Source organism: Astatotilapia calliptera, chromosome 7 (assembly GCF_900246225.1).
Source record: "Astatotilapia calliptera chromosome 7, fAstCal1.2, whole genome shotgun sequence".
Taxonomy (NCBI): Eukaryota; Metazoa; Chordata; class Actinopteri; order Cichliformes; family Cichlidae; genus Astatotilapia; species Astatotilapia calliptera.
In genome coordinates, this window is record NC_039308.1 from 8,890,442 (window position 1) to 8,909,691 (window position 19,250).

General features: G+C 39.6%; 1 protein-coding gene across 1 annotated transcript; it reads right to left on the bottom strand.

Annotated features, from left to right (window-relative positions):
- Positions 1–4,150: 4,150 nt before the first annotated feature.
- Positions 4,151–18,187, bottom strand: fbxw2 (F-box and WD repeat domain containing 2). Its single transcript, XM_026172891.1, has 8 exons — positions 17,876–18,187; positions 16,892–17,184; positions 15,620–15,842; positions 12,771–12,965; positions 7,929–8,062; positions 7,696–7,782; positions 7,410–7,579; positions 4,151–5,123 (listed from the first exon to the last, which is right to left on the bottom strand). The coding sequence occupies exons 2-8, from the start codon at positions 17,156–17,158 to the stop codon at positions 4,835–4,837; spliced, it is 1,365 nt and encodes a 454-aa protein (XP_026028676.1). The 5' UTR covers positions 17,159–17,184; positions 17,876–18,187; the 3' UTR covers positions 4,151–4,834.
- Between the last annotated feature and the right edge of the window lie 1,063 nt (positions 18,188–19,250).

Consider the following 19,250-nt stretch of genomic DNA (forward strand, 5'->3'; position numbering starts at 1 on the left):
TGTGTACAACGTCTTTTTATGTCTGTCTCCACGTTGGTTGAGTGTGGAGTAAGTGCATATGAGAGCATGAAGGTGGGAATGGATGTTTGCATCTGTGTGTGCCTGTATGTCTGTGTCTATATGTGAGGTTGGGTGTCAGGCGCCACCTCTCTGGGGACATCTCAGGCCCTCCAAGGTTTGGAGGCCTATCTCCCCCTACCACCACTTCCCCTGCCAGTGGCGGACTCCCTCAGACATCGGTGCGTTGGTGGTTCTTTGTGTCCGGGGGTGGGCGTCCAGGTACACACCGGCTCACTCCTTGGCGGCCGCTTATCTGGAGCCTGGGGCTCGCTCGGGCCACTTCGGAGGTGGGGTGCCCCCGGCCTCTCGGCCTGGGGCTCGGTCACTCAGGTGCAGCTGGCTGCCGGCGGAGCTCACGGGCGCGTCACTGCAACTCCCCCTGGCTTCTGCTCCGTGGCTGCTGAGTGAGCCCTCATCTGGGACTCTCCTCAGCTCTTTCCGGGACAGTGGCGCAGCTGCCCCTCTGTTGGTCTTCCTTGGTCTCTTGTGTTCTGGGGGCCTCTGGATGTCTGGATGTCACAAGGTACCTTTTAAAAAACAAAAAACAAGTGCGTCCATGCTCACAGGTGTACACACGGGTGATCACACCCACAAACTACACCCTTTTTGGCTCCTACCTCAAAGCACACTGTGTTCTGTTGATCTTATGTGCTGCACAATAATGTTTAACATTTAGTATTTACTGTCATATTCCCATATATCATTGTGATGTTGTTTATTCTATTACTCTTGTTCTCTTCTGCTTGCTTTCTTTTTTCTTTCTCAGCAGGTGACCCAGGTGATTGATATATGCATTTTTTTTCTCTGCCCGTTCTGTTGGTTTTTGTATTTTGCCCTTCTCCCCCGTCCCTCTTCTCAGCTGTTTCTCTTTCCCTCTTTCTTTCTCCCCTTCTTTCCCCCAGTCAAGTCTGTCCCGTATTCAGTAAGTGAAAATAAAATAAACAATAAAAGGTGAATCAAATGGACCATTACGGCAAGGCTGGGATGGTCAGTTTGGTAAAGTAAATCCGTTGGGCATCTTTCTTTGCCTTTAGACAACAATTCTGAGGGCAAAAGAGCCAAACGGGACAGGCCAAAAAAAAAAAAAAAAAAAAAAAAAAAAAAGACCATCACAATTCCTCCTCCATGTTTGGCAGTTGATGCCACACAGTGTGGAACCATCCTTTCGTCTACTTGACGGCATACAAAGATCCTATGTGATGAACCGAAGATCTGAAATTTTGATTCATCAGTCCATAATACCTTCTTCAAGTCTTCAGTAGTCCAATTGTGGTTTTACATGGCCCAGGCAAGCCTCTTTGTCTTATTCAGACATCTGACTTTCTTGCTGCAACTCGTCCTGTCATTGATTGGTGCCAAGCCCGATCATGTTTGACATGGTGATAGATAGTTTGACAGATGAGATCAGGAAGGTGTCCATGTTAACAGACATTGTGATCTGTTATGAGTGTAAGGAGCAAATGCAAAGACAGAATCGAGAGTCTGTAGAAGCAAGATGGAATACACATTTGTGAATGAGAAAGAGGCAGGTAAAACAGTGAAGTTGCAAGGAACAGCAGTAGAGAAGGTAGACAAGTTTAAACAGATGGGGTCAATAATACAAAGCAATGGACAGTGCACAAGAGAGGTGAAGAAGAGAGTACGGACAGGGTCAAGCAGGCAGAGATGAGTTTCAGGAGTGATTTGTGACAGGTGGATAGCAGCAAGAGTGAAAGGAAGACATTAAGACCTGCTATGATGCATAATTTGGAGGTGGGGACATCAGCAAAATGACAGGAGGTGGAGCTGGAGATACCAGAGCTGAGAGCCAGATATTAATAATAACTAATGATTAAATACAGTGGTATATAAATACAATGAGTAAAAAAGGCGAGTGAAGACTCAAAGGAAGTCTCCAACAGCCTAAGCGAGGATTCAGGGTCAACTCATCCAGCCCCAACGATATGTTTTTTTCTTTATTTTTTAGTTTTAAAACTAATATTAAAAGTAGAGAGGGTTTCTGTCACCCAAATTAAAACTGGGAGCTGGTTCCACAGAAGAAATCTGAAGGCTCTGCCTCCCATTCTATGTTTAAATACCCTAGGAACCACAAACCTGCAATCTGAGAGCTTAGTGCTCTATTGGGGTAATACCGTACTATGAGGTCTTTGAGGTAAGATAAGGGCCTGGATATTCAGGACCTCATATTTAATGAGAAGGCTTTAAAATTCAGTTCTGGATTTAACAAGGAGCCAACGAAGAAAAGCCAGTATATGAGAAATATGTTTTTTCTTTCTAGTTCTAGAAAGCAGGTTTAGCAACCATGATGATGATGTTGATTGAACCAACTTGCATCTGCCTTTTTGGGACAGAAAACCTGAAAAAAAAAAACAACTTCACAATGTTATGTTGATGTCAGTAAAGCTAATTTAACATTTAAACTGGCAAACAGTGAAAAAACAAATTTATCTAAAAGTTGGAACTGAATCTAAATGTTGCAGTTTGCAATCAGTTTTATTTTAATATTTCCAGGGAACCCTTTCGCCCAGTGTTAGGAAGATGTAACCTGTAGATTTTATAGATCTCCTGTGCCTTTAAAAAAAAATCCATGTCCACTGAGTGATGTCAGCCTTTCAATTCAATAACTAATTATAAATTACCTCATGGTAAACACATAACGCAACTCTAATATCTAAATAGGACTACAAGTTTACAAAGTTGTAAACTTTGGCAAATTAATTGTAAACCGCCATTTCCTTTGATATCTGTATGAACGCAAAAGTTAAACCCAGAGTCAATTAGTTCAGGTGCAGAAGAAGGGGAGGAGTCAGAGCTTGCTGAAGAAAACTTGCCTGCAAGCAGGTTAGATGTGCAGAATTAGTGAGTCAAATACAGGTTAGGTTAGCGCTCTTTCTGGGTTAACAAACTCAGCTTTCAGGAAAAAAGCCTGGATACACCATTTTTGGCATGATAAAACACAAACAGATGCATCTGCTACATTATTTATTTGAAGGACTGCAGAACTGAAGCAGATTATAGATAGGTGCAAGTAACCAAAGAATGATTACAGATGAGCAAAATAATTTGTGATCTAAGTGCTTAAATGCAATGAAACCAACTCTGAAAGGTACATGAACATAGAAATTTTCTTATTTCACATTTTTCACTTTATTTACAAGTCATGTTACTGGGTTTTAAATGTGTTGTAACGGTCAAGACAACAGTCAGAATACAGTATAGCGGTATTGTTTTAATTGGACTGGAAGTGTTAATCTAAAAGCAGTCTGTAAGTGTGCTGTGTACATTCATCCATGTGAGGATACAAGAAAAAGATCATTAATAATGAATTAAATCTCATAAATCAAGTCTGGTGAATGCACTCTGATCCATGGTCATATAAGGCCTGCCAGTGCCAAAAAAAGACAATGAAAAGTGGGGGATAATAAAAAGGTGACATAGAATGAGGCACGTTTAACAGAATTTACATTATGGAAAAACTGGTCAAAACTCCTTTTGAAATTTAAAATAGTCAGTTTGGCAGAAGTCACTATCTCAGCTGTGTGAAATATTGAGACCTTTCACAAAAATAAAATTGATGTTGAATAGTCAATTTCTCATTTGTTCCCCAAGAAATTTATGCCAGGCAGTAGCAATAAAAATCCAGACATCTGAGACAGAGTATATCAAGTACAAAAATATCAAAAGAAAAGAACAATGTAACAACACTGCAATGTGCCAAAGTTACCAGGACTTCTAGTTTTTAACATCAAATGAACTGAAAAGGCACCCCAACTCACTCAAGCTGACACTGAAACCTCTTATCATATAATCTTCAGTGGAATTTAGTGAAAACGCCCAATATTGTACATTGTATACATATACACCAATTCAGCAAAAATGTCACTTAAACACGCAGTTAAGTGGTGTTAATCTTTATATTCCCATCTTATTTCAAAACAGTTGCTGTGTTTACTGCAGTGGCTCTCGTAATTCGAGGTGTGGACAACCAGCGGAAAATATGGTGTCAAACCAAGTTAAATGACAAAATTTATGCAAAGAAAATAAACTAAAGTCTGACACATATATACACATATATACATATATATACACATATATACATATATATATATGTGTCAGACTTTAGTTTATTTTCTTGCAGGGTGAGACAGACTTGAGTGTCAACTTTCTGCAAATTCTGAAAGGAGGAATACCAGAGGAAGTTCAAAAACCACTGGTTTAAGGCAACCCTGCTTTTCCTGATGGAGACCAATATTTAAGCAGGTCAGTGTGGAGACTGGCTTGACAATGGATGTGCTCTTGGTGCATGCAACATGACCCAATAGTGTTTATAAAAGTTCACCCAGAAATAACACCCATTCACACACTGCAAAACTGCCTAACACATTTCCTCTTTCACAGCTGAGGCCATCACAGGAGAATTTCTATGATGGTATTTATTCTGGGGGCCAACTATTAGCAATTACTGGTCTTCACACTAAGTCTGTTTTTCTTCTTTGTCCAAGATAAGAAAACCAGTGAAAGGTTTTCAGGCTTCTTTAGAAATCAGGAACGATTGTACAAGGTCAGAAAAATGATTTCTTCATCTTCCATTTCCAACTGTGAGTGCTCATGTGGGTTTCTAGAGGATGACTGTATGCTGAAGAAAAAAATGGCTAAAAAGAAAATGCTTTGGTCCATGTATGATCTATCTTGGCAGTTAGGGTTGATATATTCCAGAGCATGCATGACGCAGCTCATATTCTAGCAGTCTCAGGTACACTGACCCTGTCTGTGTTTATCCGTTCTCCTTCCACAGTACTAAGTGAATGCTATGGTCTGGCATGCTGGTGGCAAACACCAGTCCAGAGTCATTGCCCCCATCCAAACCGTTAAGCCAAGAGGTCACGCCGGCCAGAAAGCTGGATCCTCGCTTGGATTTTCTATACGCTGGTAGAGGCCAACGGCCTGAGATAGCCTCTGTCCTCAGGTCCATCACATACAAGAAGTGGTTGTCAAAAAGAAGCGCAAACACTTCACCAAAGCTGAGCAGGGACAGGTTGGCTGGATCTTGCATTTTTATCACCCTGGGAAAATAAAGATAAGCTGCATTTAAAGTTGCCAAAATATAATCGGTTACTCATGAGTTTGCTCTGATTGTACATGCAAAGAGTTTAAAAAACAACAACAACAACAACTAAATGGCTAGATGCTCTATAGCATAATGGTCTACACATTTGTTTTAAGTATAATCATAAAATTAGAGAGGCCGTCTGTCACCCAAATCCAAATTGGAACTGAATCCACAGAAAAGGGGCCTGAAAGCTAAAGGCTCTACCTCCCATGCTACTTTTAAATACTCTTGGAACTACAACTAAGTCAGGAATCTAAGATTAAAGGGGTGGTGATATGAGGTGTTTAAGATGGGACCTTATTACTGTACATTTGTGAGTCACACCAGGGAGTCGAGCACTTCTGATTTAAGGCTTTTTCAGAAGAGCCACAGTATCCATCGTCGTACACAGTGAGGATGTAACACTATTGGCAAGATAATCAACCTCTGTGCGAGTACAGTTTAGGTAGCTGTTCTGCATTGAAAATGTTAACAGTGGAGGAATTACATTTGAACTTAGTTACACCACTTTCAGAAACACATCTACTGTAATGAAACATATTCCCCACTGTTGTGCAATCAATTATAGTAAATCGAAATTTTATTAAAAAGGGATTTCTTGAGTATGATTTAAGTGGTGGGTGGTCTCATATGCATTTTGATGGAAGTCACCTGAGTCTAATAACAGATTAAATATAGTGTTGTGTAGTGTGCTCAGCATCTACAACAGGGGTGTCCAACTCCAGGCTTCAAGGGCTGGTGTCCTGCAGGTTTTAGACATCACCCTGGGTCAACACAACTGAATCAAATGATTAGTTCATTACCAGGCCTCTGGAGAACTTCAAGACATGCTGAGGAGGTCATTTAGCCATTTAAATCAGCAGTGTTGGATCAAGGACACATCCAAAACCTGCAGGACACTGGCCCTTGAGGCCTGGAGTTGGACACCCCTGATATACATGAATATTAAAATCACCCATATTAATCACTTTACCTGACCTGAGTACTAAATAAGATAAAAGTCTGAGAATTCAGATGGAAACTGAGTAAAGGCCAGGAGAATGATATACAACAAATAACGTTGTGAGTTTTCCAGTTACAATGTACAAGGCTAAGATTTAGCCTTTCAAGTTAATTACAACTCTGCTTGGGTCTTTGGTTGATTATTTAACTGGAGTCAAAGACTGCTGCCACTCTTCGGCTTATGCTTCGAGGATTCTAACAGTATGACTTGGGGATGCTGATTCATCCTACTCTAATCAGGCTACTTTTCAATCAAACAGGATTTTTTAGAGGTTCAGGAATTTCAGAGGGGTGCCAACAAAACAAATATCAATAACAAATTTGGAACTAGAATTCGGTATGTTATCAAATTTCCCCTTACACGCCATAATTGCTGATAGAGAACTGGCAGTTAAATCTAGAACAAAAGCAAACTGATGGATAAACCACACTAAAATATGTCAGTGGTCAATTTGGGTCGGTTTTACATGTTGCATTTTTTCTGATGTTGTGCTTATGACACAAAGCTTTTCCTAACCAGTCTCTATGTGTTAGCCCTGTGACAAACTAGCGACCTTTCCAGAGTGTACCCTGCCTCTTGCCATAAGACAGCAGGGATGGACTCCAGTCCCCCCGCGACCCTGAAAATGTTAAACTGAAGAGAATGGATGAATGGAATTATAATCTGAATTTCAGGGTTACAGCCTTGTCATCAATACAAATTGAACAGGTGATCAAATAATTATTTCCTCCACTTTAGTACAACCCTCATGATCTTACAACTTTAAAATCCCAAAAGAATGTCATATGGACATCTTGGGAAGGAAATGTGAACAAGGTGATCGACGGACACTTTCCTTGGTTACTTCAGTTTTTAACTAGCTTTTTGTATGCTGTAGTTTTATTTGATTTTCTCTATCCATCCATCCTCTTGTGCTTATCCTTATGAGGGTTGCAGAAGAGCTGGAGCCTATCCCAGCTATCACAGGGCGAGATGCAAGGTACACCCTGGACAGATTGCCAGTTTGTCACAGGGCTAACACAGAGAGATAGACAACCACTCACGGAGGAACTGCAGGAGGAAACCGGATTACCTGGAGAAAACAAAACGCAAACACAGGGAGAACATGCAAACTCCACACAAAAAGGGCCCGGTCTGATGGGGGAGTGAAACTCAACAGTACTAACCACTGCATTTTCTGTTCCTACTTCATACTAGGCACCTGCATGTTTTCTAAAATTATGCAACCTATTTTACCTGAGAATCTCAAAACTGGCAAAATCCCACTGATAGACTCCGAGGTCAGAGCTGCATATGATGTAGCGTCCATCAAACTGCAGGCGAGGTTGGAGGCTGATGCTGCGGTCCTCTGACACCGACAGTGTCTTTAAACACTTGCAGTTGATCTCTCGGCCTAAAGGCCATACCTGTACACAAAACACAGGACTGGCTCCATCTTATGGACTCTTTAGATATAGCAGGTCATGTATGATGAACAAGTCGTTTTCCTTTAAAACACATTAACTATGAAAGGGAACATTACCTTAATCTCATACTTGTCAGCACTGAGGAGAATGTAATCACCAGGACTGTGCACCATTGATTCCACTTCACTCTTCTGTAGTATCACCTGATAACAGAAAATCAACAAAAGTTTCACATCTTTAAAACAACAACAAACAAAAAACATTAAGATTGGTTATTTCCTGCCAGTAATTGAAGTAATGGAAATAAGTTTCACACAAACTCAGACAAAAAAACCCATAAAATTCTGACCTTTGTTACCCACTCAGTGTGTCCAGTCAGCGTGTTGAGACAGGCACCAGCAGATAAAGCCCAGACCTTCACTGAGAAGTCTGCAGAGCCGCTGACAAGTACATCCAGCTCATCATTGTAGTCGACACTGAAAACTGCACACGTGCACATACACATGCGCGCGCACACACACACACAGTTAGGAGCTGTCGCACACATTAAACATGTAGCTATTCTTGTTGGCAGATAATACCAAGCTTTGCCTAGGAGAAGTTCCACTAGTATAACAAAAATGGAACTGTCCCATTCTTGATAACCCTCATCTTTACAAAAGCTCTTGAATCCACCAGTGACTGTTTCAGTGTACTCCATCTCTCTACTCTGGCATATGGCATAGAAACTGAACATTTAACAGTGTTTCCTGAAAACCCTCTCCTGTCTGATCATTTCCTGATAACATTTACATTTACAATAATTGATTACACAGCAGTGGAGAGTAGACTTTATCAAAGTAGATGTCTTTCTGAAAGCGCTGTAACTAAGTTTAAGAATATAATCCACCCACTGTTATCATCTTCAATGCCCTGTACCAACACAGAGCAGAGCAGCTATCTGAACGCTACCCCATCAGAGGTCGATTATCTTGTTAATAATTTCACCTCCTCAATACGTACGACTCTGGATACTGTAGCTCCAGTGAAAACTAAGGTCTCTAATAGAGCTGGGCGATATGAGATTTTTTTCATATCACGATATGTTTTTTTCATTTCAGTCGATAACGATATCTATCACGATATAAGCCAAATAACTATATTTGTAAGATTTAAATGTCCCGTTGCTCACAAGTAAAATGTGAAATAATCAGCAGCTTGTTTTGATTTAAATATTTATTTCTCATAATAAGTTCAACAGGGTAGATGTACTTAAGGAAAATGAGACTTTTTCAGATAAATAAAGGCAAATATTGCAAACTACACAAAAGGCAGCCGCTAAAGCGTTTAAGTTTCAAAATAGAACAAACGAAACAGACTACTAAATTGTCAATTCCACTTAGAAACAAAATATTAATTCTAAAAATAAATCTTAGTTTGTTTTACAGAAGAACAGACAAAACTGACTAACTTTTGTCAATATCAAATAAACTGAGAACTAAAAGGAAATTCTCAATCTCTCCTTGTTGTATAGCTTAGCTTTTCAAACAGTTTTAACAGTTACTTTAGTCTGACAAAAGCCGAATGACGAATTAGCGCTTCCAGTCAGAGACTGAGGCTACGTCCACACGTACACGGGTATTTTTGAAAACGGAGATTTTCCGTTTTCGTTTTAAAAAATAATCCCGTCCACACATAAAGGCAGAAATGAAGGAAAACGCTGCTATGAACATGCCAAAGCAGCAGGTGGCGCTAGATTCCTAACCGTGCAGAAATGTTGGCCAATCAGAAGTCTAGAAGCCTCGGTGGGAAAAAGTAAACAAAGCTGGGGCATAGAAGCAGAACCGAGTCGTATGTGTGGACGGACAGTAACTGTGTGTATATGTAAGCATTTAAACACTGCAGAGAGTAGAATTAACAGTATTGTAGAAATTCATTTCACCGAAACAATAACGTGGCACACAGTGTGATGCATGCATGTATTTCCAGACTTGCTTTCGGCACAATTTGCAGTGCACGCTACTCTGTTTTTTGTCAGACTTGAAATAGCCGAAATACCTTCACACTACGGAACTTCTATGGCTCTTCCGTTCGACAATCTCTCCGGCATTGGAACCATCATCTGTTTTCTCTTCGGTCACGCTCGGTTGATTTTTCTAGTCGGCACACTCATTTCCTCCATTACGCGCTGGCTCCATTACCCGCTGGCTGCTTCCCAAACAAACACACGTGCAGCTTGGCACTTGTGCTGTACGTAACAAGTCACGCGACGTGACGCTGCGGCTGTGATTGGTTCGGCTCTGGGCTACTTAATTTGGATTGGCTGACTTTTTTTTTTTTTTAAGAGGACAAGAGCGGCGAGGTCTATCGCGATAGCTTAATTTCTCTATCGAGTAAAAGTTATATCGCGATACATATCGTTATCGTTCTATCGCCCAGCTCTAGTCTCTAATCAGAAGTACCTGACTCCGTGGTATAATTCTCAAACACGTAGCCTAAAGCAGATGACTCATAATCTGGAGAGGAAATGGCGTGTCACAAATGTAGAAGATCATCATTTAGCCTGGAGAAATAGTTTTCTGCTTTATAAGAAAGCCCTCCGCAAAGCCAGAACATCTTACTATTCATCACTGATTGAAGAAAATAAGAACAACCCCAGGTTTTTGTCAGCACTGTAGCCAGGCTGACAAAAAGTCAGAGCTCTGTTGAGCCAACCATCCCTTTAACGGTAACTAGTAATGACTTCATGAACTTCTTCACAAATAAAATTTTTATCATTAGAGAAAAAATTACCAATAATCATCCCACAGATGTAATATTATCTACAGCTACTCTTAGTACCATTGATGTTAAGTTAGACTCTTTTTCTCCAATTGATCTTTCTGAGTTAACTTCAATAATTACTTCCTCCAAACCATCAACGTGTCTTTTAGACCCCATTCCTACAAAACTGCTCAAAGAAGTCCTGCCATTAATTAATTCTTCAATCTTAAATATGATCAACCTATCTCTAATAATCGGCTATGTACCACAGGCCTTCAAACTGGCTGTAGTTAAACCTTTACTCAAAAAGCCATCTCTAGACCCAGCAGTCTTAGCTAATTATAGGCCAACCTTCCTTTCATATCAAAAATCCTTGAAAGAGTAGTTGTCAAACAGCTAACAGATCATCTGCAGAGGGATGGCTTATTTGAAGAGTTTCAGTCAGGTTTCAGAGCTCATCACAGCACAGAAACAGCTTTAGTGAAGGTTACAAATGATCTTCTTATGGCCTCTGACAGTGGACTCATCTCTGTGCTTGTCCTGCTAGACCTTAGTGCAGCATTCGATACTGTTGACCATAATATCCTATTAGAGCGATTAGAACATGCTGTAGGTATTACAGGTACTGCGCTGCAGTGGTTTGTATCATATCTATCTAATAGACTCCAATTTGTGCATGTAAATGGAGAGTCCTCTTCACACACTGAGGTTAATTATGGAGTTCCACAGGGTTCAGTGCTAGGACCAATTCTGTTTACATTATACATGCTTCCCTTAGGCAGCATCATTAGAAGACATAGCATACATTTTCACTGCTATGCAGATGACACCCAGCTCTATCTGTCCATGAAGCCAGATAGCACACACCAATTAGTTAGACTGCAGGAATGTCTTAAAGACATAAAAATCTGGATGGCCGCTAACTTTCTGCTTCTTAATTCAGATAAAACTGAGGTTATTGTACTCGGCCCTGAAAATCTTAGAAATATGGTGTCTAACCAGATTCTTACTCTGGATGGCATTACCTTGGCCTCCAGTAACGCTGTGAGGAACCTTGGAGTGATTTTTGACCAGGATATGTCCTTCAACGCACATATTAAACAAATATGTAAGACTGTGTTCTTCCATTTGCGCAACATCTCTAAAATTAGAAATATCCTGTCTCAGAGTGACGCTGAAAAACTAGTTCATGCATTTATTACTTCCAGGCTGGACTACTGTAATTCATTATTATCAGGATGTCCAAAAAACTCGCTGAAAAGCCTTCAGCTAATCCAAAATGCTGCAGCAAGAGTTCTGACAGGGACTAGAAAGAGAGAGCATATTTCTCCTGTTTTGGCTTCCCTTCATTGGCTTCCTGTTAAATCCAGAATTGAATTCAAAATCCCGCTCCTCACATACAAGGTCTTAAATAATCAGGCCCCATCTTATCTTAATGACCTTGTAGTACCATATCACCCTATTAGAGCGCTCCGCTCTCGCTCTGCAGGCCTACTTGTTGTTTCTAGAGTATTTAAAAGTAGAATGGGAGGGAGAGCCTTCAGTTTTCAGGCCCCTCTTCTGTGGAACCAGCTTCCAGTTTGGATTCGGGAGACAGACACTATCTCTACTTTTAAGATTAGGCTTCAAACTTTCCTTTTTGCTAAAGCATATAGTTAGGGCTGGACCAGGTGACCCTGAATCCTCCCTTAATTATGCTGCAATAGACGTAGGCTGCCGGGGGATCCCCATGATGCATTGAGTTTTTCCTTTCCAGTCACCTTTCTCACTCACTATGTGTTAACAGACCTCTCTGCATTGAATCATATCTGTTATTAACCTCTGTCTCTCTTCCACAGCATGTCTTTTATCCTGTCTTCCTTCTCTCACCCCAACCGGTCGCAGCAGATGGCCGCCCCTCCCTGAGCCTGGTTCTGCCGGAGGTTTCTTCCTGTTAAAAGGGAGTTTTTCCTTCCCACTGTCGCCAAAGTGCTGGCTCATAGGGGGTCATATGATTGTTGGGTTTTTCTCTGTATCTATGAAGCGCCTTGAGGCGACTTTTGTTGTGATTTGGCGCTATATAAATAAAATTGAATTGAACTGAATTACTCTTTTTAATCCCCAAACTTGGTGGCAGATGACTGCTAAATATTCCACAGTGTACAGAAATGTGCACAGACAGTTGGGTTATATTTTTTGCCATTTCCTTTTAGGTTTGTTTCAAAACTGTCTGTGGACTTGTGTTTCTTGCCTAATCAGACTTTTTTAATGCCTTTGTTTTGACAGATTTTAAAGTTCCCTTGCCATATAAAGCACTGTCACAAAGAGATAACATAAAATACTAAAAATAACGCTTCTTCCATGCAAAGTTGACCGTTTCGCTATTGACCACATGTTATCTGCCTCTCCTCTAGCATTAATATGCTTCCTATTCTAGATAAGGACATAATTGCTCAACACTGAAACCAACCTGCTCCTGTGTGGCCACGGAATTGCTGGATTTTAGCCCCTGTACTCCACTCCCAGCATGCAATAGTGTTGTCAAAGGACCCAGTCACCAGCTTCTGTTCATCAAATTTTACTGTGGCACAGGTGTGTGTCTGAATTCCATAAATGCACTGTCCAGTACGCACATCCCATAATTTGGCAGAGAGATCGTCAGATCCTGAAAAACAAGTAAAAACCATCAGTGTTACTGCTGTAGTGACAGGTTCAACCTACATGAGTGTATATAGAAGGCTCAACATGTACAAGCCCTCACACACTGAGAATGAAACAAACATTACAAACAATGCTTCCACACCTATTCCAGACATGGTCTGCATGAAAGAAGACAAAACTGGGTATACTCAAAACAACCCTTATGAGTGTGCTACTGGTAGAAACTACTGTGCCATAATGTGATACAGATGAAAAAACAACAACAACAGCAACCTATACAGTACCATTAACAAGTATATGTCTTAGTTTTTATTTTTTGCATGTTTGTCATACTTTGGGCCCTGAAGCAAGGGCACTCAAGTTATGCGGCAGGACAATGATCTGAAACGCACGAGCAAGTCCACTACCAATTGTGTGGGGGTTTTTTTGTTTTTTTTTTTAAATACAACAAGACAAAAAACAGTTATCCCAAATACTTTAGTGCAGTTCTTGCTGGCAACAACGGCACAAACAGTTGTTAGGGTTAAGGTGCAATTTCTGTTTCACACACGGCCAGGTAGGTTTGGATTAGGGCTGCCCTAGTTATCATTTATATATCACTTTAAGCAAGACAAATGTAGATACAAGACAAGAGAGGATAACTCACACGCCTATCTTTTTTCCTAGTAACTCTCTCGTCTCTATTTTATCTATCAAACTTCCAAAGAAGAACCAACAGTAGCTAAAACAGACTCAAAGAAAAAGTGTTTTTATGATAACTATGAACCTGAGTGAAAGTCAGCCTCTTCCTACAAGGGTGCAGAGAATGGAAAAACTGTGTTGGAATATGAAATGTAAAATAAAAAGCATATGAAACCATCAATGCGGTGTGTGTGTGTGTGTGTTGTTTGGGGTGTAAGAAGTTGGCAAAGTATTTCAGGTAGCAGCTTCCTAAGTTGTAAAGTTTCCATTAACTACCATTTCCAATAGGAAATGGTAGTTAATGGAAACAGTAGAGGACAAATTAAGGTGTGGTTTTAAGATCTTAAGGCCAGGAACCCGTCAGAGAAACTTGCTGATGATAGAAAAGAGATATCATGTTGTATGCTTAATATTCCTAGTAATGAAATCCCAGAAAGTTAATTCTGTTTATCTGCACTACGAATTTCCAGTAGGTGAAACCTCTGATCACTCATTCAAGTGACTTCTGTTTTCTGTATAAGGTTTCCTCAAGATTATATAGATTGTACAGGTGCATAACAAATATCAACCATGAACTAGCATCATTACCTAACATTGAGCCACAAGTGCAGTTTCATGATCATTAATATGCAAATTGATCAAACTGATCAAAGTCCAATTTGAGTACTATTAAAAATTCTGCAATAAAAGCATAGTCCAGACATCCTCTCATATGCATATATTTAAATTATAGATTTTGAATAAATCTATAATCATTAAAAGCAAACTTTTTTTTCATTTACCCATTATTGGTATGGTGTATAGAGTTTAAATATAAATCCATTTCGGAACAAGAGAAGTACTGTGAATACTTTCTGGACGCATTGCATGTGAATGACTCCTGGGTGAAAATCAAATTTCAAGACGTACAACAATTTACTGATTACATTAACACATCAGGTTCACCACAGAAGGAAAGACAAAATCACGTGGTAGTGTTCTTGAACTTAAATTACTGTGAACAACAGGGAACATTTGAAAGTTGTAAACTGACACATACCAATCAGTTTTTAAGGTTTTGACTATCATCATCCACTCAAACACAAATTGTGTGACATCAGGACTCTACAACACAAAGTGAACACCATCCCCATAGACAATGGATATCATATCAAAGAGGCCCTGAGTAAATGTGGTTATCGCAACTGTGCATTTGTCAAAGCTCAGAAGACAGCTAAAGAATGTTCCAGGCGAGAGAGAGATCAACTACTTCCTAAACGAAAACCAATGGTAAGATCTTATGTGTCCGGAGTATAAGAAATGTGCTTTGTCTATGCCAAAAGCACTATGCCAAAAGCTGGACCTTATACTACGTAATTTATGAATTCAGCAGGGGATCAAACAATTAATTCCCCTGCTGTACGTGAAAAGTGAACTGTCACCTCTGAACTAAGGAGTGTGCTAAGATTGAAGACATTTCCCAACTCTTGTTAATAGTACTCATGGACGTTAATCCATGGTCATGACAATTTCCAAATCAAATTCCTTTTTAAATAGAAACAAAAAACAAAAAAAAACCATAGGCCCGGTGACAGATCTATTTTATAAGCACTCTTTAAATGACTATAACTCTTACCATTGCGCTTAAGAGAAAATTGAAATGGTTTTAACCCTTTGAAACACATCATATATCAGTATTTTTAGTGTATTCAGTGAATAGTTTTATATTTACTTTTTGTCTATACAGATGTCAGATGATAGACTTGTTTAAACGCTATTTTCAAACTGCAGTTTTTCATGTGTGTATGGGTACATTTCTCAGGACATGATGTGAAGTTAAACTAAAAGGAGTGTTAGTATTATGAGGTTGACAGAAATATCTCTGGATAAAACTGATGAGCTGTACAGCACTGTGTCATGACTATCGTAGACGTTTGAGAGCTACCAATTTGATATTTTGCTACTCTAATAAAGACAGAACACACAGTCATGGGGTACCTGTGCAGAGGAGGCCGTCCTTGTAATAAAGAGCATATACTCGAGCACTGTGACCAATAAGTGATGACGTCTCAAAGGCTTCTTGATCCTTTAACTGCATCATACGCAGCTTAGCCTTCAGGTAGACCCCCTTCCAATGTGATGCATCCTGAATGGTCTCATCAGTCTTCCAGCCTAGCTCCCGACACACACCCTGCCACACCTCAGTGCAAGAGTTTATCACCTACCAAAAAAAAAAAAAGAAAAAAAAGAAAGAAAGTAAGAATAGTTGATATGTGAAACAAGTGTTGTCAGGCTCTGTGGATCAATAATAAACATCCTTAAAAACTTGATTATCCATCTGTGTCACAAAAATTAAGCTGTATGACGGATTTAATCAATTAAATTTCCACCTGTAATTCACTTTGCTCATGCTTCATATAATCATTATCTATACATTTCAACAAACATATCAGAAAGTCCATGCAAACAACAATATATATAACGTATATGCCACTTGGTGGAGAGGTTCATATTCATCTAACTATGAGAATGTATACAGTCTTGGTAATCTAAATATGTGTTCACTTTTTATGCAAGGAAACAAAAGTCATCCCAAAACACAGATGTCACAAGCATTTTACATCACTGGCCCCACATACAGCCCACTTTGATGTTAAGTGGGCTGGACCAGTAACACTACATGATAAATGTGTAAAATTAGTGCATAAAACGCAGTCTTGTATGCTTTTGCTCCCACATGTTATACTTTTAATGTGACAGTATTACAGATTCATCAACAGATCAATCCAGAGTGCTGACATGATGTCCATCTCAAGAGTATTCCACAAGAGCACTGAACAAACACTATTCTTTTTCACAGATACAGTAAACCAAGAAAAACAATGTTGAAAATACAACATGAATATATCACAATTGGAACTGTCAGTGAAGCTCATATGTGGGCATACATCAGTGCAACAACATCACTGTCTGTATATGTCTGTCAGTTTAGCTATTGACTGTATCTTTGGGCCTGGACAACCGTCATATCTGCATTTTTGGATTTAGGTTGTTATTGAGGATTAAATGGATACCTATAGACAGCATAATAACAGATAAGTACCTTCTACAAACCAAACAATTCTTTCAGAAGCTAATAGCTGCACTTTTATCAAAAACTGAAAGAAGGCATTAGATTTCACTGTGAATGTTTGTAATCATTATTTTCTTTTACAGTTCATTCCTTGAGGAAAGTCAGATAAACAAGGAGTCTGGAAATTTTAGAATTACCTTGTTCCATTGTTTGCAGACTAGGCAGCAGGTGAGCAAGGTCTGAGGATCCAGCCAGCGCAGCAAGTAGAAGGCCAACTCCAAGGGAAGAAGGCGCAAAAAGTCACGTTTCAGCAGTGTCTCTAGTCCATTCGAGAGATGGCGGAGCTGAGCAGCACCACTTAAAGATATGAGGTGGTCCAAAGACTGGTTGCGCTGCTGGTCATTTAGAGTAAGGAAAGTAGCAGAGACTGACTCCAGCCACCCCTCAAATGCTGCCTTCTCCATGGGCACATGAGAGCGACCTGCAAGAGCTATAAGAATAATGCAGGGTCCGACCTCATCAATTTGGTCAGGAGAAAACTACCAAACTCATCATACACAGAGACAGATTCAACATGCCCTCCAGTCATTGCAAAATATATATATATATATATATATTTTTTTTTTTTTTTAAAGAGTACGTTTGAGCCCCTCCAACCCCTTAACATTTAAATCTCTTGAAGAATGAATGACGCCAATTCTGAATCCCTGAAAGGTCATGAACAATAACAGTACAAAATGTATGATTTAAGAAGTGTCCCTGGTTCAGACATTTAACCTGGATCAACCAGCATCATCTCCTCACTCATACAGCGTTTAAGATCCGGCCATAGCAGGGTAGCTAATAACCAAAGCTGCAGAAGGCTTTCCGTCAGGCTTCATAAAGCCTTCCGAGCCTGAAAACGACACATGAATGTAAAATAAAGTACATTCGGGTATATGTTTCACTTATTTAAAATTGAAATTTAAAGGAAGCCACTTTTATGGGCTCCCGTGTCTGCTTGTGCATTCGTTGTAAGTTAGCCTGACTAGCTAGCAACTTTTGTAGCTAACGTTAGCTCTGTAGCAGTGTTATTGTTTAGAGCAAACTAGCTACAAGTGGAAACACTCAAATACTTAGAGAACAGTATATGCTATTAAATGATTTATAACTGTAATTGGAAATTCAAATTGCCCACCAACCAGAGTTGCAGGGAGTTTCCGGATCAACACTTTCCCGGTTTAGGTCACATCGCTAAGTTAGCTGTCGAAAGCTAATCTGGCAACCACCAAGTTAAACGGATTCCAAAGAAAGCTAGTTTTGTAGTTGAGGTTAGCTAACAACCACGATAGTGCTTGTTTTTGTTAATTTTGAATTACACGTAAAACACGTAACGGTAGTCTTCGTTACAGCTCTATGGTGTAGATATTTCATGCAGCAGGGGAAAACGATAGCACCTTCTGACAGCATGAAACTATAATATAATGGAAACGCTACCCCTTCATAAGAGGTCGTTGTCACCCTCAGTATAATCTTACAGGAGGCAAAGTAAGAGTTTTTATCTCAAAACAACGGGCAACATTTAACAATATACAACCGCATATTTAGTAGCTTTGCCAGCATATTCAGTATACTTATACTTTATAACATTTTTGCATTTTTATTTTCAGCGTTCCCTCTTTTGACGCAACTTGCCTGCAAGACAATGCTGCTGGCACGAAAACAAATAGATTAACTAACTTCCGGTTTTCGCGCGAGTAGGTGTGTCCAGAGTCAGAACCCTTTTTTTAAAAGAAAAAAGGAGTATCAGTACGACGGAGTAATAGCGCCACGTTAAGAAAACAAAATATTATTGATCATTTTGAGAATAAAGTCGAAATTTCGAGATTAAAGCTCTATTTCGAGGAAAATAGTACAAATACTATCTTGAGAAGAAAGTCGAATAAAAAAAGTGAAAAAGTTAAATTTTGCTGCAGGCTTTGAATGGTAAAAAGTAGCACCACTTGGTGGACAAATATAAAATTAAAAATTGAACCGAGTAGTCCAAAAGAAAATCTTAGCATAAAGGAATGCATTAGTTATGTATGGAAGCTTCATTCCGTCACTAAAAAAACGCTATCCATAACTCGAAATAAGTAAAAATTTCGAGTTATTATAGATAGCATTTATTTATTTTTAGTGGTGGAAACAAGCTTCCATAGGATAGCAAGGAATGGTATAAGGTCTACCCCAGTACTCATCACCTCTAATGAAGGATATGCTACTAAGGAAAATAATGTGGGATGAATTAGTTACACTTTGATGGGGTAGAGCCCTCCAGTGAGATGTTTCAAGTGTCTGAGTTATGGATATGTGGCAGCTAGGCTGCTAGGATTCAAGGAAATTAATTTGGAAGAAATATGTCAAATTACCTATCCTCAGGACAGTGAAGCACAAAGAACAAAACAAAGTCAGCACTTAGGATGGGATGACACAGACACAGAGGACTTGTTCTAAAGAGGTTATGATCATGGCAACTAGTAGCATTTGCATACTGCTGTTTGTTATGCAGTGGAATGCTAGGAGCCTCATGGCAAA